At 38.9% G+C, this 18422-nt stretch overlaps 1 protein-coding gene across 2 annotated transcripts in view; it reads left to right on the top strand.

The window, feature by feature from the left end:
* The first annotated feature begins 2522 nt into the window (after window positions 1-2522).
* The window catches only part of AK5 (adenylate kinase 5), an 84327-nt gene continuing 68427 nt past the window's right edge, over window positions 2523-18422 (top strand). The window contains exons 1-5 of one of the 2 annotated variants that reach the window (XM_069023103.1): window positions 2523-2672; window positions 4411-4597; window positions 5585-5752; window positions 11212-11381; window positions 11501-11614. In XM_069023103.1, coding sequence (XP_068879204.1) covers window positions 2613-2672; window positions 4411-4597; window positions 5585-5752; window positions 11212-11381; window positions 11501-11614 — 699 coding nt within the window. In that variant the 5' untranslated portion in view covers window positions 2523-2612. Of the gene's footprint in view, window positions 2673-3611; window positions 3687-4410; window positions 4598-5584; window positions 5753-11211; window positions 11382-11500; window positions 11615-18422 lie in introns of those variants that run through there. The other variant, XM_069023104.1, reaches the window with a different exon arrangement.

Here is an 18422-nt window from a genome sequence, read left to right as displayed (position 1 = left end):
AAACATATTTCACATTCCTGAGGAAGATGCTCTGGAAAGCATATGAAAGGAAATATTTTTCTCTTGCCAAACCAGGACATTGGATGAGATACTAATTTACCCATAAATGTTGAGTATATAAAAAGATATATTCTGAAAGCCTATAAATGGAATTTATCCAAGACAATGATAATACAGATGAATTTTTTTTTGTCTCAAGAAACAATTTAAAAAAAATTAAACCCACAAAATATCAAAACCACAGCTCTGTGTTCCTAAACTGAATGGCATCTTCTATTAGCCTTCCTCAGCAAAATCTTTTTTTAAGAAAACATCTATTTAATTTAATTCCATCTTCCTCTTGTCAAGCTTCATTTAAGGTCTTTTAAAAGCAATTGTATCTCATGTCTTTTGATTAGGACATTGGAGCCTACTCATTTTACTCAGTCAAAATTAAGGCACTATGCTTTTCAATGAATTTACATTTTGATGGATTAAAATTTTAGCAGAAGAATGTATGGTTAAAGCCACATCCAGATTTTATGGGAGAGGATGTGAAAAACTGCAGATGAATGCTGATTAAACTCTCCAGCAAAGACCAAAGTCTTCCTTGAACATATGTGAGAAGCGTCAATTCAGTGACTGCAGCTTCTCTGAGGAGACACCACTGGATTCATAGAAACTGGAGCTGGAAAGGCTCTTAAATTGTCTAAGCCAAACTTTGCAGAGACACTTCAGCTGTGGTTTTCCAGTAGCTTTGCACTGAAACAGGTTTGCCCAGAGAGTTGTGTGTGCCCCAGCCCTGGAAGTGTCCAAGGCCAGGTTGGAGGGGCCTTGAGCAATCTGATCTATTGTGTGGCATCCCTGCCCATGGCAGGGCATCAGAACCAGATTATCTCTAAGGTCCCTTCCGACACAAACAATTCTATGATTCTGTGGGCCATCCATCAGTTGTGAGTGCTGTGAAGGGACATTAGTTGCTGCCCTTTACGTGGAAGCTGCTGGGAGTATTTGGATGACTTGGAAAACCAACCAGTCCAATTTGTTATTAGAAGATCATGGGACTTCCTTCTGGGCTGTCATTTAGCAGTTCATGGAATGAACAAGGACTGGAAGCCTCTCTGGGAGAAAGGAAAGTGTCTACATAAAAAGCCGGAGGCTGGGCTGAGGAAAAAGAGGGTAGTTCCACTACAGAAACAAGGAGCATGGCTGCAGCTGAGACAGAGAAGCTTGTCAAACTGATATTGATCCACAAATCGTACACAAGGCAGAGAAGCTTCTTAGAAGACACCTGGGAAGACCTATCCTATGTCTGAAAAATAGGTACGTACATATGGAAAGCAGTTGTTCAGTGTTGTTCATAAGCTTGCAATTATGTAACCTGTATGTGTTAGGGTGTGCCTTGGTGCAACTATAAGGATATTGTGTTAGAAAAGATAATAAAGTTAAAAACTGATTTGAAAATCAGACTTGATATGGGACGCTTCAGTAACTGAAATACTCTACTCTGACTTCCGGTGTGCCACAGAGTATCTCAGAAGCTACCCCCTACTTAACACTCCCCAGAGTACATCTTGAATAATGCACTGTTTTGGACTCCTCATTAAGAGCCATGCAGACAAACTGGAGTGAGTTTAATCCCTGTACAGGTCATTCACTTACAAGTTGGACTCAATATATTCTGTGATTCTGAGTTGAGTGGACAGACACAAAGATGGTAACGGATGAGAGCACTTGTTCTTGAAGACGAGCAGAGGGGACTGGGCTTGTTCAGCCTGTGGTAGGCTTAAATGGTACATAATAGCAGCTCTCCAAGGCTTGACAGGAGACTGTCATGAAAATGGAGCCAGGCTCTTCACAATGGTGGGCAAGAAACAAATTGAGACATGGGAGGTGATACTGAATAGGAGAAAACCCTTCTTAATGTCGAGGCTGGACAAGCATGGACTGCGCAGAGAAGCTCTGCAGCCGCCACCCTTGTGAGGTTTTGCAAGATGAGACTGGATAAAACCCTGGGCAACCTGATCTGACCTCAAGAACTGCCCTTGCCTTGAGCAGAAGGCTAGACCAGAGATGATTTCAGATCTCTTCCTGTGACTCGCCGATCACAGATGCTTGTGACTGATCGTAGTTCGTGGCTCTTTGCCAGCCTAAAGTGTATGAAACGTCTCGCTCCTCAAAACGCCCAGACACCGTGCCAAGGGCAGAGACCGCGTTACACCTGGAGGCTTCCAGCACCTCTGCGCTGCACCGGTGCCCAACCCTCCCCTCCGCCGCTCCCCGCGCAGCCGGGGGAGCCGGTCCGCTCGCTGCCGGGGCAGCCTGCCCGCGGCTCGGCGCCAGGCACAGCCCCTCACCGCCTCCGCTCGGCGCCTCACCGCAGGCACCCCCCGAAACTTTCCCCGGCAGCCTGCGCACGCTCTCGCTCCCCGCCGAGGGAAAACGTGCTCACTCTCGCTCCTTCCGTGCAGCGGGCACGGGGAGGCGGGCGGCTGCCTCCCTCCTCCCGCCCGCCCGCCCGCCCGCCCGCGGAAGCCTCGCCGAGGCTCCCGCATTGCACCGCCGCGCCGAGCCGAGCGCGGGGCTCGGGCTGCCCACCCGCCCCGCCGGCGCCCCCGGCCCCGGCTGGCGGAATGAGCGCCGGCGAGGCCAAGGAGTATCTGGCCCGCAGGGAGATCCCGCAGCTTTTCGAGGTAGGCGAGACGCAGGGGGGAGGCGTTTTCCGCCCCGTCGGGGGATGCTCCGCTCTGGGACCCCGCGGCGGGCAGGGCTGAAGGTGGCTGGAAGGACGGAGCAGCCGGAGGCTGCGGCTCGCGTAGCTTGCGCGGGGAGCGGCGCCGCGGAGCGCCGGCGGCCAGCCCGGGCCGGGTGGGCGCTGGCGGCGCGGGGCCGGGGCAGCGCTGCCCGCCGCCCACCTGCGGAGCCCCCGCGGCCGCGCCCCTCCGCCCGCTGCGGCCGCCGCGGCCGCTCGCCCTCCGCCGGCGGGGAGCGAACTTGGGTGTCCGCAGGGCAAAGGAGCGCCGAGGAATGCTGGCGAGGGGCATCTTTCATCGGGCAGGGGAAGAAAAAAGCCGCAACTGTTCAGCGAGGTTTTGTTTAGCTTCCTACAAGTTACCTGCTGCTAATGGCTGATAATTACTTCTCTGTGCAATGTGCATTTTTCCCCCCCGGATCAGACATCCTGCCATCTGTATATAACACACACACACACACACACACACATACACACACACACACACGTATTTTCCGTTGTCTGTGCTGAAGCTAGACATTTTTCTATACATTTGAAAATTGCAGGACACGGAACATGCTAATGTTTTAATTACACGGAATGTGAATGGTTTAACAAGACATGCAGACAAAACTGGTTTTGTGTTGAGGCTCAAAAGCTTGACCTAGTGATTTAAAAAAATTGGTGCATATCTTCTGAAAAAATACACCATTACTTGCTAAGTAGTATAGTAAGGGTACAGATACATAGAAATTATATACTATTTTATAAGCTCAAATGTGTGTAAATACCAATTACTCTATAAACTGTAGATAACAACTAATCAAATCCTGAATAGGAGCTATTTATGTTTACTAATACCAACTATGACCCTCAAGTTTATTCATAAAAAATTAGGAAAAGCACAAAGAAGAGAAATCATGCTGAAAGACATGTATTGTTAAGGGAAGGTTGGATGCAGCAGTCTTGTGGAGAGGTGAGATGATGACTTATGTATCACTTTGTCAAGGAAATGTGTCAGAAGAGGGCCTGGCAGTCCTTCTTTCACACTCCCCACAATGCTCATGAGTGAAGTGAGTGAAGAATTAATACCATAGAGAGGGGTTTTTTAATAGCTTGTAATCTGTGATCAATTAAATCAGAAAGCTCCTATGAATTTTGGCATTGTGGTTTTTTTTTTTCCCCCCAGTACTGATCAAGATGATATCTGAGTATTTCTCATGATTTTTAAAAATCCTCTTTTCATTGCTTGTGTAAATGTTGACAAGAATATGGATGAGATACTTGTGGGTGCAGTGGTCTTTAAGGAAAAGATACATTTTAGTGATGTCAAAGACTACAAAGAATATGTAAATTTTGGGGCTCTCTAGCTTGCACATTGCTCTGCGTATACTTGCCAGTGATAGCTGTAAGAAAAATGTAGAGGGGTTTTTTGCTATTTTCAGGTTTTATTTCAGTGCAAACAGACAACTATAAAGTCATAGCCAGGAGCTTTGTTTCCGAGTAATTTTTATTACATTGGCAAACCAAAATAGTTTGATTTTTTTGCAGGCCTCACTTTTACACATTGTCTTGAAATGGAGAGTCTGAATATCAAGGAATGTGGTAGTTTCTCTGTGCAAAGTAAAAGGAAAAGTAAAGGTGCTTGTTTTTTACTGGTGTCTGTCATTATAGTATGTATTTCTGATCTTACATTTCAGAGTCTGTTGAATGGATTAATGTGTTACAAACCCGATGACCCAATTGAATATTTGGAAAGCTGTTTGCAGAAAGTAAAAGAGCTTGGAGGGCCAGAAAAAGTGAAATGGGACACTTTTGTCAGCCCAGAAAAGAAGACCCTGCCTCCACTCAATGGAGGACAATCCCGGAGGTCTTTTTTCAGGAATGGTAATGTATTAAATTTAAATATTATTCTATTTCTTCTACTGTGTATAGTTTCACATCCACTACTGAATTATTTTAGACATACTTCTATAGCAGATCATGCCTCATTCTGATTTTCTGTAGGCAAAGGAGTTAAGAATTCTGTTTCCTTGCTTTTTGGAATTTGTTTTTCTCCTGCCATAATGGATGCTATGCAGGAGAGGAAATTGTGATCACTTTTCAGCCAAATGATGGATGTTTGCTGTGTAAATGTTTAACGCATCAGTGGAGAGATTTCTTGTATCCTACCTGAAACACTTGCAAAGATAGGGGCAGATCTGACACAGTGAACTTGGCTTGTATTTTCAGTTGGTCCTTATGGATGACATACACACCAACCTCAGTGCAGTTACACTACGTGGTTTTTCTAGTTTAGATTGGAGCTGTATGCTAATTTACTAAATAAAATATAAACCGTAAACTCTTAGAAAAAAGTGCACCTCATAAAATCTAAGCAGATGTCATACCAATACCTGTAATTATTTTATTTGTAATGTTAACAAAGAGTAATTAGCTCATCTTTCAGTTGCTATAGTTATTTTTTCTTGCCATCCAACATTTCATTAAATTAATCATCAAGAATACTGTCTCCATCTCTGTGTACAACATGTATCACTAAAAGAGTCCTGCTTAATAGTAGAGATCATCTGCACAATATAAAGCTTTTCTTCTCAGAGGCCACTGCTGAACTCTGGGTGTTATGGGCAGATCTTCACAGAAAACTTGATGTGCTTGTAAAGAAACACCAGAGAAAACTGACTCTGAGTGGCTGTGATGTAATAAATCCGTTAAATAGAGGCCAAAAGTATTTAATAGAGCAACAGCAAACACAATGTAAAATTATGAGATATTTATACTTTATGTATGATACTTATTTAAATCTGTGTACAGAACAGATTTTGAGTTTTCTGTCTATTTCCACAATTCCCAGTTTATCTTACTATTTTACAGTGATGCCTGATAACTCTAACTTCCCATACCGACGCTATGATCGACTGCCTCCCATCCAACAGTTTTCCATAGAAAGTGACACTGACCTCTCTGAAACTGCTGAGCTAATTGAGGAGTATGATGTGTTTGACCCTGCAAGACCTCGACCAAAAATTATCCTTGTCATAGGTATGAAGGCAGTCATTTTGACAAGATTTTATGTCTGCTACTTGGCCTTTTGATTTGTATTGCAAGTACATTGAATGCTTATATGAATTTAAATACAATTTTTCCATCTGCCATAGCGCGTGGTCCAGGCCAATTAAGAGTGTGAAATTGTTAATGCTGGGAATAGCATCCCAACTACAAGAATTTTAGGGGCTGCAGTGAGCACCTGCACTCATATTCTGTATACTGAATGCCTCTTAGCAGCTGGAGAGCTCATGATTTTCTTATGAGAACACCTGCCAGTTTGATTTCATCTTAACTAAACCTGGTTCGGGCATTTCAAGGCAGCAGCACCATGTGAACCAAAGTGCTCTTCCAATGCATGCTCCAGATTGAACTAAAACACTCAGTAGATATACTCAAAGCTGATCACAAAAAAAGGTATTTGAAAATATTGTGTAAGCCAGCTCAAAAAGGTGATAGGGAACTGTTGTCCTGTATATTTAAACCTTTGTCAAATGATTGGTATGTCCAGTTAGAGTGACAATACACAGTCACTAGTTCATTGCATTGGTAAGTTATCCCCAGGTCCATTTGGCAAATGAATCCTGTTCCAACTCCACAGAGAGCGAGCACTCAGTTCACAATAGTTAACTGTGCTCTCTCCCCAAGTTCTCTCTTGTGAGCTGTTTAGTGTCCTTTCTAAGCAGGTCATACTTTCCAGCCTCAGACAAATATAGGTTATTAAAAATAGCTGCAGGTTAAGTGTAAATCAGTATTTTTTATGTTCTTGAATTTAAGTTCTTTGCATTAGTTTCCTTATCATCTAGACAGTTGTCTTTAGAAATTTTCCCATCAAGCCTAATTCTCTGATTCTCTGGATGGTTTAAAGAGTTACAACACAGGTGCCAGGTGATGGAGAATTACATTTTTAGCCTATAAAGCTTTATTCATATTAAAGAGAGATACTGCTTCCATAACAGAGAATATATGCAGTAAAGGAAACAGAAATGTCTTCTCTGTACTACAGAGTGGAATCTCTAGGAACAGCGTGTCCTCTAGGCTCTGCATCCAGCAGCTCTCAGAAATGAGATTGGAATAGATTGAAAACAGAAGACCAGGCATTTTTTTAAGTGTCTGTGGTATGCCAAAGCTATTGCTCAAGGCATTTGAATTTTCTTAATCTTTTGTTGAAGGATTACAGATTTCAACATGCAAATTTCTCTATGTGTTGCTGGAAGTGTAGATTGCAATTAGATGGAGAAATAACACATACTTTTCTTTCATCTTAATTAATTAGCTACCCTTCCTTTTCATAAAGGAGAATAACTGTCTCCTTTTCAGTGACCACAGAAGGCTCTTAATGCAGTGAAATCTATGTAGCTCAATTGCAGTAGAGTGATGAATGGAGGTTTGATTTAGGCGAGATAAAGAGAGATTGGCTTTCACCTCTGGAACTGACTGTGGGTGTATTTGAAGTGAAATCCTTGAACACCAGCATGCAGTTAACAGACCATGGATTTTACATGGATTTTTCTTTTCTCCCATTTATATAGGGAACACTGTAAACATTCCACAAAGGCTATTTCAGGTTCATATTCCCACTGAGTTTCTCTCAATCTATTGCAGTGTGATCTGATAGAAACACAATACTATATGCAGCTTAGCAGCTATTGTCCACTTTTGTACAGTACCAAAACAATTTCTCTGAAATTCAACTTTCTATTGAGAAAGCACATAAAAACATATTGGAAAGAGTAACTGAATAAAAAAGAAAAAATGAATAAAAGTACACTGTTCATTTCAAGACATATTTCACACAAAAAATGTGTTGCATATTTTCGGTTTGCATAAAATGCCAACAAGGAAAAAAATCAGTTAAGTAATGTATTTCTGTCTAATTAGTGATAACTAATCACCCTGCCTTGCTCAGGTGGTACTGGTCCCAGTCATTGTTAGGGGACTGAAATGGAGACCTGTCTTCTTCTTCGCATATTCAGTGATCTTTTCTTTATTAATGCATTAGCCCAAGATCTTTTTAATGCTTCCATAAAGGTTTTTACAACTTCTTTGCTTTATGAAATCTATCATCCTTATAATGAACCAGGTAGCTCCAGGGCTAAAGAGAGCTCACTTATAAAGGTGGGGGCTTTGTTCTTTTTCTGGGTTTGCAGAAGAGACCTCTGGTGAAAGATAAAGCTATAAAGCTACATAGTAAGTATATGACTGGATTTTAGAAAAATCAGATGGAACCAGCCAGGAGGGCACACATCTAAATCACTGGAAAAATCAAGTTTCTAAGGCATTATAAAACTAGTACATGATACTATGTTTAAAAATGTGCATCCTAATATACTTTTAAGAAACACATTTGTACTGTGGACGCAGCTTGAATTCAGAGATCTTAAAATATTGATTATCTGGCATCATTAGCACCTTAGTTCAGTATGTTCTTAAGCTGCACTTTAAAAAATATATTACTTTATATTAAAAGGCTACACTTTCCTTTTGAGATCAAAGTGTAAGGGCTAGATCAAATATAATGCTGTCAGCAGGCAGCTGCCTATTGATTTGTTAAATCTAGTCCGTAGTTAGATTTTAAAGTCAGAAGTATCTCAGAAATTTTATTATTAGATGAATTTATTCTGAATTTACAACAATATATCCAAAATTGAAAAAGTGAACAAAATTAGATTAAAACAGCTGCTTTAGTAACACTTTTTGGGCATACAAATCTTCACTTGAAACCTGTTAGCAAACAATTTTAGATGCAACAAGTGTTCCCTAGTCTAGACATCTTTTAGAAATACGTAAAATAATCATAGTTTTCTGAATAATGTATCTCAGAATAAGTGAAAAGAACAAAAAACAAAAGCAAATTGATTTTCCTTTCTTGTGACCAGTTTGTCAGTGTGATTTATCAAAGAGTCAGGAATGGATATAAAGTTGAATAAATTACGATCTGCTGTGGGAAGTAATTTTGTCCTATTGCTTTTCCCTTATTTTGTTACCTGAATGTTTCCCCTCAGATTGTAAATAGATAATACCATCTTGATATAAAGGGATGTGTTTGGATTGGTAAAAACAAAATGTGTGAGAAGTTTATGAATATTAAACCAAATACTTTATTAGCTATTTTCTGATTGCAATTCAAATTGAAAGAACAGAAGTGCCAAGCTACACTACATTTTTTGTTTGTTTGTTTTTCTTTACTGGCAAAACAAAGCTCTCCCTAACAGGAGTGTCAAGTCTATCTACTTGTTTCAAATGTTTTTTTAGCTATTTTATGCTTTTACAGACTGATGCTTTATCAAGTATCAGTTCTGGTTTTCTGGTACCTTTTGTATCTCTGTTGGAACACAAGCACTATTTTCCTTGTTTCCAGTTTTTCTGTTTCTAATTTTCTGCACATTACCTATATATGGTTTGCATTTTTATTATTGCTGGGGTGCAATATAGTCTGTTTCAAACTTGTAAGGTTTGGTGAAATGCATTTGTCATGGGGAAGGCTGGGCATGAAAGGGGGCAGGGGGAACTGGAGCAGAAGTGCTTTATAGCCACTTGAGTGGAGAAGATGATTCCTACTGTATCAGATGCTTGCATCCCTACAAAATGGGAACATTCTTTATTCTAACAAAGAGGATAGCTAAGCTTTCTGTGAAAGAAACAGTCCAAGCTGAAAAAGCTATGCGCATCTAGATCACCTGCAATTACTGAAATGGAAGAATAGCTGTAGAACGTAATGCAGTCTGCTGAAAGAAGAGAGAAACTTACATCTTTTTACAACAGAAACAGCAAGTGAACTGAATGAGAGAAAAATATTTTTCAGTTGTGATCTTACTGTGTAAGATAAGATACAGTTTTTCTTTCATTTTTTAACATTGTTTTATGAACATCTGTAGCTGTGTTGTCTAGTTGGATGTTACAGATAACTGCTTGTAGAAACATTATTTAAACTAATTGCATAATGATAAAACCTTTTTTTTTTTTTTTTTCCGCAGGGGCATAACTAAGCTGTGGGCAGGGTATGGGAACACGATAACAATAGGCACATTTGTCTGTGCACTCTCTTGAAATGGCTCCTGGTCTTAGTTCCAAAGGGCAGGTGGAGCATCAGCACCGCAGCATCAGGGCACAGAGAGCTCCAAGAGACTGCTGGTGACACTGAAAGCTCTGTGACAGTGATATTGGGGTGCAGGTTGGAACCTGGTTACACAGAGAGTTCGCTAAGCACACATGTACAAATATTGTAAAGCTTATCCTGCAACCAGAACTGTATTGATTATAAAAATGCTTAAAAGCTATTTATGGGAATAATACAGATAATATAAAAAGAGTTACATGATTACAAACAAGAAGCTCAGTGTATTCAGATTTACTTTCATGGCATTGCTGTATTTTTTAAATTCATACAAAATTTATATTTAAAAAAAATCTTTATTCTTTGTCTGTTGAAATAAAATTCAGTGTTCTCACAAAGAACTCCCCAAACTATAGCTACTTAGGATTGGGAACTATCAAAACATTTAGTTTGGATTTGCTGTGTTGTACTGTTCAGTACCATACACTTTTTTATACATAAACATTTATTTTTATCAAAACAATTCCTTGGCTTTACATACTGGATTCGAGATTCTTTGTTCATCACATCATAACATCCTTTTAGTTCAGACATGGTCAGATTGTTTTACATGCACTCTTGCTGCTGCTGTCCAGCTGACATTCCCTGCAGCTTTCCCTGCTATGTAATGTAGCTGTTTTCTGTGATTTTGATACCCGTTCAGCGTGTACTATATATATTGAAGGGTCTCTCTATTCTTCAAGTTGTCCAGCAAGCTGAACCTAATTTCTTCACTGTCAGATGCTTCAAGCATCAATACCAGAAGCTGGTATTGCATGGTTCAATAAAAGTCCTTATACCAAATCACTATGGAAACATCTCAGATGATTATTTAATGTTTTTTTTTTTTTGTATTTTAAAATCAGGAAACCTCAGAAGCTCTTGCAAGCATATTTAGGAGCAGATTTTATTAGTTCCATTTCATGACTAGTCCGTTGATTTAATTGGCTTATTTAACCAAGTATGATTCTTTCTGACATGAGTACACTTCAGACTATCTGGCTCTATCTCTGGATTCAAAGAGTTCAAGAAGGGAATAGTTCATTTGTCTGCTCCTCTACTGTGGATCAAGAAAAACTCCATTCCAGGAACAGCTTTAGAATGAGGTCAAGCCTCAAAGACTACTTATTTTTATTTTGCAAGTGGATTTGTATTCTTTTTTTAAAATTTCATTTTACAAACTGTTATGTTTATGATCCGGTAGATGAGACACATTTCTAATGGTTGGTTACAGGTCATGCAACTGCAAGATTTACTCTAATAATGCTTGGAAAATTGGTGCCAATAGCAAAGATTTCACATGTGATTGGGTGCTTCTGATGAAAGGTTAATTTAATGTTTTGCTTATAATTCACACTAGGTGGCCCAGGAAGTGGTAAAGGAACACAGAGTTTGAAAATAGCAGAACGTTATGGATTTAACTACATATCAGTTGGTGAATTGTTAAGGAAGAAGATCCACAGCACAAGCAGCAATAGGAAATGGAGCCTAATTGCCAAAATAATTACTACTGGAGAACTGGCCCCTCAGGTACAGCATTTCCTATGTTAATATTTACTTTCAAGGGTTTATACATGCTGTATTAATGTACACCATCAAGAAAATTTCCTTCACCATATCAAATAACTAACTTCTTTTCTCTGTTAAAGGAAACAACCATAACTGAGATAAAACAAAGATTAATGCAGATCCCTGATGAAGAGGGGATAGTGATTGATGGATTTCCCAGAGATGTTGCCCAGGCAATCTCCTTTGAGGACCAAGTAAGAGATTGTTTTTATTCTTAAAATAACTTACATAGCTCTACAACAGTTAAGCTTGCTCAAATCATTGGTCAGATTCCAAGAAAGAGCATTGCTCCTTAAATCTTTGCAAGTACATAATTACAGGTTGACAAAAGATTTATGTTACATTGTGTCCTGTTGTCTGAAGACAGACTATTTTGTAAAAAGACAATGTGATAATATAACCAGTAATCCAAGTCTCTTGTCTCATAACGACAGTCCTCTCAAGACGAAGAAGAAAAACTTGTGAAGTCTAACAGTGAATATTTTCTGTATCTTAGTGATTTAGAAAGTGGAAAAATATTATATTTTCATATCTATTAGTTCAACATAATCTCCATTAAGAGAAACATACTTAAAGCAATGCATGTCTTCACAGTGCTTTTAGTATCAGGTTTATTACAGTGCATTGAAAAGACGAATTAAAAAAAGGTTAAAACTACCCATGCTTTGCAAGTTTTTGTAAACCAGAAGGCATGCTCTTTTTTTAGAAAATTAGGTCATTTTGGTTATTATAAACTAAAATTCTGAGGTTTAGTCAGCTAAAACTGTATTCCTGAGTTCTAATGGCATGTTGTTTTCACATGTGTATTTTAAACTAATCTAAAAATACTTTAATTGAGTGGAAAAACAAACAGCTGATGTTATTTTCTGATCAAGTGCTGCTAACATAACAGTTATGGTCACAAGAAGAGGTTTCAGTTTCAGACCTGAATTCTTAGAGTGCCTCCATGCAGAGTATTTCAAAGTCCTTCACAATTGCTAGTGTACTGCTGTTTCTGTACTTCAAATTCTAAGTGGCATTACCAAGGTAGAAGTAACAAAACAAAGCAGCTAATGAAGCATTTCATTAGTGTGCTTTATAAGGTATTATTCTGGGCAAAATTTAGAAAACTGAATTGAGGAAATTAAAGGAAACAGACAAAATAGTTATTACAGGAAATAGCAGTGACTGCCAGCTATTATCTCCTTATAATTAACAAAAGGGAAGATTGACTATTTTAGAAGTCAAACAGCAGAAATGTAGACTTTACGATCGTTTCCTTGTGTCTTTTTTTTTTTTCCAGTGTGATACTGTGACTTAAGCCCATTTCTTGGTGTCATAATTTTGTGCTGATGTTTTTGATGAAAGAGTGGGGGATATGAAACTGGAGGAAGTGACAGGAATTAAGTTATCCTAGGCTCAGATTCTCTTTCTACAATGGAAAACCGGTTAAACAACACTTGACTATATTCACAGAGAGTTCCTTCATTCTCAGTCAGTTGGGATTTGCTAAATCATACTCCTCGAGGCCTGATTCTGCCTGAAAGATAAATCACTAAGTCTCTAAAAAAATCCAGGAGCACTTCATATAGGGACACCTTTCAATCTTATCTGTTCTAAAAATAAATGGGAAAGAGGGAATCCCAGGCCTTTTACAGGAGCATAGGCTGTCTCTTTAGGCTCTTCCATTTTCATCTTTCATTGCAGTTGACATACCTGAGGCCATGGAAATAAATGTACAAAAGATACACATATTTCAACATTCAACATCCTATATCAACATCTCTAGTGAGATATATTCAGTGGTTTATCTTGATTTCTATTTTAAAGAAATGAAATATACTTGTTGCTTCTTTAAAATTCTCTGTTTAATAAGCCCTAATGCTACACACATTGGTAGGAAGGTTTTGTGTTAAGGAAAAGGGACTATCAGCAGTCATGGTACCAATCATCCTTCACAGAATGAGGCTGACAGTCACCCATGGCATGTCAGGTTATTTACATTAAGTGTGCAAACATTTTCCAGGCAGTCAGAGATTCCTCAATGCAAAGTGCAATTGAGTTGTGGAGAATTCAGTAATTAACTGTTGTGATAATTTGTCTAGGTCTGCAATTAGAGATAGTAGGGGGTTTTCCACAGCTGAGAAATGTTACAGCTTTCTTTCTACCAGTGTTTAGAAGAGCAGAACAGAATTGTTCTCATTATCCAAAAGTGACAAGGTGAGAAATAATTAGTTGAAATTTCAGCAAAGAAAGTTTTGTTTAAATAGTAAGACAATTTTAATTAGATCTATTTAGCAATGGAACATCCTTTGAAGAAAATGAAGTCCCACAAAACGCAAATGGTCAAATCGTACACATGCCACATTCTCACCAAGACATCCCCTGTAGAACACTGTGATCTGTTGATAAGAAGTTCTGAATAAGAATTAATTCTTATTGCTATCACTAGCTTTGTCATGAGCAAGTACTTATTCCTACAGATGGTCCCTCTGAGACCATTGCATGCTTATGTACCTGAAAACAGCAGAAAATTTTATATGACACGTACAAATTCTTTGTTTACACAAACACAAACAATCTCCAAGAGTATAGGTAGTAATACCAAAAATAAATTGTGGGGAGTAGTGGAACAGGAAAAGGACGGCTGAGGTCCCTGGTTTCTCTTGAAAGCACATGTAAAATCTAACTGTGCTGTGTTTGCAGTCATCTTTAATGTAACAAATTATTTATGCTAAATTAATTCTTTCAGTCTTATAGCTCACGTAGCTGTTACTAAAACTTGACACTGAGCTTTCATAATCTCTTTATCTTGTGGAAAAATCAAATGGATATTTTATGTCTGAACTGTAGTTACAGGACTGTCCTGCATAACATTCTATTATAGAAATATACAACTGCTTGATAAACTTTGCTTGTAATTGCTCCTGGTACTACCAGCACATTTTTATCCCTTTGACTAATCCAGAAGCTGAACTTTTCTCTGGGGAAAAATGTTATTTTTAGTAAACTAGTCAAAGCAAACCAACTTATGCTAACATTCTCATACATAGGTATAGCTAAAAGATGATGATTTCTTCCTTATTATGTTGCCAGACTCCCGTGTGGACAGTAAGTTCTCAACATGTTGCTAGGCAGAATTGTATTAAAACACATTGCATCTCAGTGACTATAGTGCCTAAAATAAAGCAATGTATCATTTGCAGCATGCACAGTATTTCTCTTTCTGCTCAGATCTAGAAACCAGAAGTAACAAACACTGCTTCCATGCAGTAATGTCAATCTGGAATAAGTGCATTAGAAAGCACTTTACACATCACAGGAATTTTATATTTGAATTTTTCTCCCCTTCTTTTCTACTGAGTTTTGCTAATAGCACTGTTCCTATCATCCATATCTTTTGAGCAGGAAAGAAGTTTTTATGATGGCATCAATGATGTTTTCAGATTTTCAGCAGTGCTTACCAGCCAGCACCACATTGGCCATTCTGGTCACTTACACCAGCTTCATTTCTTAATGCTCAGCTGCTCCTTGTAGGCTTCTTGCAGCCTGGGAGAACTCAGCCAGCAGCACTGCAGTATTCTTTGAGTTTATCTCAGTTTTCTTTGAACTTTTTTATCCAAGTTGAAAAAAGTCCTGTATTTTTCTCTTTGAAAACTGAGTTTAATAAGTAAATTCCTCTTATTGGAAGTCCTGGATTGTTGCCAAGTCCTGACCCTCTCATTTCTTAATTCCAAAGAGCAGAGTCAATCCTGCCAATGCTTTTGATAGAGGTACTTTTAATAAAGCTATGAAGTTCCAAGCAGTCATAGTTATGGGGGAAAAAATGAAAACATGAGTTTTAATGCCTTAAAATCAAGGAGGACTTCCAGTTTGTATATTCCTTTTAAATATATGACAATTTCTGCATTTTCTCAGTTTGAAATCCTTCTGCCTAGCAGTGCAGATTTCATGCTGATATATTTAGCCTTTCAGTTTGAGCCTAGGCATAAAGCTATCCTAAACCACACATTTCTAAGGTATCCATAATCTCTGCTGAGTACAAATAGAAAGGTGTTTAGGTTTCAAGGACACATTTGAAAATGCCAAGGAGAAAATGGTTTATTTACCATTAACCTGTCAGGTTGAAATTCAGCAAGTCACCTCCAGTCCCAGCATGCTGAAGCATGTTAAATATCTTCCTCTCCTGCAATGCTGTAATGAAATGCCTCTGCCTGGTGTATTGAACTCCAATGGCTTGTGAAGAAACTGCAGTTTGACTTTCTGTGTAATCTCTCACATGGTTTTTATCCTTCCTGGGAGAAACAATTAACTGTATTTTACACTTAATTTCAGTTACTGCTTTGGTTTGTTTTTTTCTCCCACTTTCAGTCATTCATGTGTAACTTCCCTTCCTTGTTAATATCAATAGAGTAAATACAGATGTAGTTTGCTTAAAATATATTAATTGTAATTTTTTAATGGTGAAATAAATGTAGAACAGGTATTAGAATCAGTGGATGTTCATTAATAAATATAATTTAATTTCTTGATAAAGAGGAAAGTATTTTTGTAGAAATTATAAAAAACATTTTTTTTGTCTTATATGGCCTGTGTGACATGACATTATTTGAGTAAAATCTTAATTTAAATAATAAATAGAGGCAATAAATTTTATCTGATTCTTTGTTTAAAATGCTCTTAGGAATATTCATAAATGCACTACACCTCCAATGACTAACTACTCATCTTGTAACTTGAGTTAATTTTTAACTCTCAGACATATTCCTTAGGGAAATTATTATGAGAATAACTGTGACAAAGTAGAAGTAACTGAGTAGGTGGCACAATATAGGATGGTGAGAAATGCCTTGGTACTTTCACAGGCTGAGGACAGCAGTACTATTCCTCCAAGGCTGACACTTAGACCTCCGAGCAGAAGCCATGGCTGCAGTGCCCTCCAAGCTTAACACAGGTGTTTGTAGCCTGCTGTCTGAGGGTCTGACTGCCAAGTCCAGCTCTGCAAAGAGCTTCTCACAGAAAACCTGCTGTCCCCGGCCAAGAGCATGGCCTCCAGAACAACCAGGGAGGTGAATGCAACCTTGTGGTGAAGCTTCTTAAGGGAAAAGGACCTGTTTTTTGCAATAGGTTTTTGTTCCAGTAAAGGTATTGTTTCTGTATCATTGCCAATGTGTCTTCTTTATTTCATCTCCCTCTAAACTTCTATCTCCCTTCTCCCTGATGTCTACTTCATTGATCCAGGTACAATCCCCTACTGAGTATGTACCCAGAGATCTCTCTGAGCAGTGGAAGGACTACCACATCAGCAGTCTGCTTTGCTGTGGTTCCTTTTGCTCACTGTCTTTTCCCTATGAGTTTTACATTGCTCTCTTAAAGCCAAGCCTGACCAGGAGGCCTGTGGAATGGTCTTACCATTATCCCCTTGTCCCCTGGAAACTGGAGCACTCTCCAGAGAAACACAAGCAGTGGTTCAATTTTCTGCTGGGTAAGCAACCCTAGGCATCAGGTTTTCAGTTTTTCTGGGCAAGGGCTCTTCTCTGCTTGTCAGAGTAGCCAAGGGAGAGCTCATCCATTGCTGGTCCTCAGGACAGAACCTGATGTTCTGAATTCAGAGTGGATGAAGGTGCCTGCTGAGCCGTTCTGAAGCAGAGGTCTGCTCAGTCCCTTCTCTGTATCACTAGCATCAGTGTTAACAGATAGGGATTTTTATTAGTTAGCTGCCTGACCCAGGTGAAAAGCTGAATCACCTGTCCCTGAAGACACCAGTCTGCCTAATTACATACTCTAGGCAATTTGCTGGAAACTTATTTTCTGGGCAGTATGAATATGGTTCAAAAGAAGCTACCAGAAAAAAATTCTATCAGCAGGATTCATTCTTTGACAACCTGATTCACAGTTTTGCACTTCTAAAACAAGAAAAAACTATGCAAGCAGTCTAGTAACCCAGCAAAGATGGAACTATAAAAAGCAAATAAGGAATTACAAGGGAGAGCACATATACAAAGGACATAAACCAGCTTGCTAGTAACCTTTACCAACAAGAATAAAATGCACTGTTAAATTAATGGCAAGTGTTCATGAGCTGTCAGTTTTCTCAGGAGTATCTACTAGAACATACCAGGAATTAAGAAACAGAGCATTTTTATCTTTTCCCTGATGAGGAATAATGAGAGAGTGTGTAATCATCTAATTTCTAGCAAACAACCACACTATTCTCACTAACGAGAGGAGATGTAGAAAATATCCCCAGAGAAAAGAGAGCATCTTTCCATTTACACTGCTTAATGTCAGTAACACCATCAACTTGCATAAAATCACTCTCAATTTACATCTGGTTCCAGTTTAGGAAGGAGATTCAGACCAAATGAGAGTAGGATTTACTTACTAGTAAATATTATTCTAAAAAATGAGAGGATGTACCCACCAGTTTTATTCTGAGTTGATGCCATATGCTCTTCATTTCATTTAGAATGAATAACAGAAACCTGTCTGTTCCCACAGGCAAAGATTCTCCCTTCAGCTGAGTTCTAGTTAGTAAATAGTCAAATTCACTTCCCTGCGCCCCGCAGTCCTAGCTCACATGCATTGCTGGACATGAATAAAACCCTCTGCCTTAAGCACAGGGTGTGTGTACTGGGAGAAATCAGCATGAAGGAATCCAGCTCTTCTGTCTGTGTTGGTTCTGTACAACTTTTCTACAAGCTGAGTCTCAGAACAAAACTTATTCCCTAGCCATAAAACTCAACAACACTTAGTTCTGAGTTCGAAAAAAAGGTTTCTTTTCAAGTGAGCCATAAAAACCCTTCTCCTTTGTTAGAAAAAAAAGCAATTTTTACTCATATTTACATAGGAGAATAGATATGTTTCTAGAGAAGTAATCCCAGATGTTGATATATTTACACTACCCTGTTACATTCCAGCTAAAAGTATTTATAAGCATGTCTTACAGCAGGTACTGTTAAAGTAAGTGGAAGCAAGTGGTTCATGAAAACAGGAGCGAAGTATCAATAGCATTTCAAGGGT

The sequence above is a fragment of the Aphelocoma coerulescens genome, chromosome 8, assembly GCF_041296385.1.
Source record: "Aphelocoma coerulescens isolate FSJ_1873_10779 chromosome 8, UR_Acoe_1.0, whole genome shotgun sequence".
Lineage (NCBI taxonomy): Eukaryota > Metazoa > Chordata > Aves > Passeriformes > Corvidae > Aphelocoma > Aphelocoma coerulescens.
This window is presented reverse-complemented; position numbering and strand designations above follow the sequence as displayed.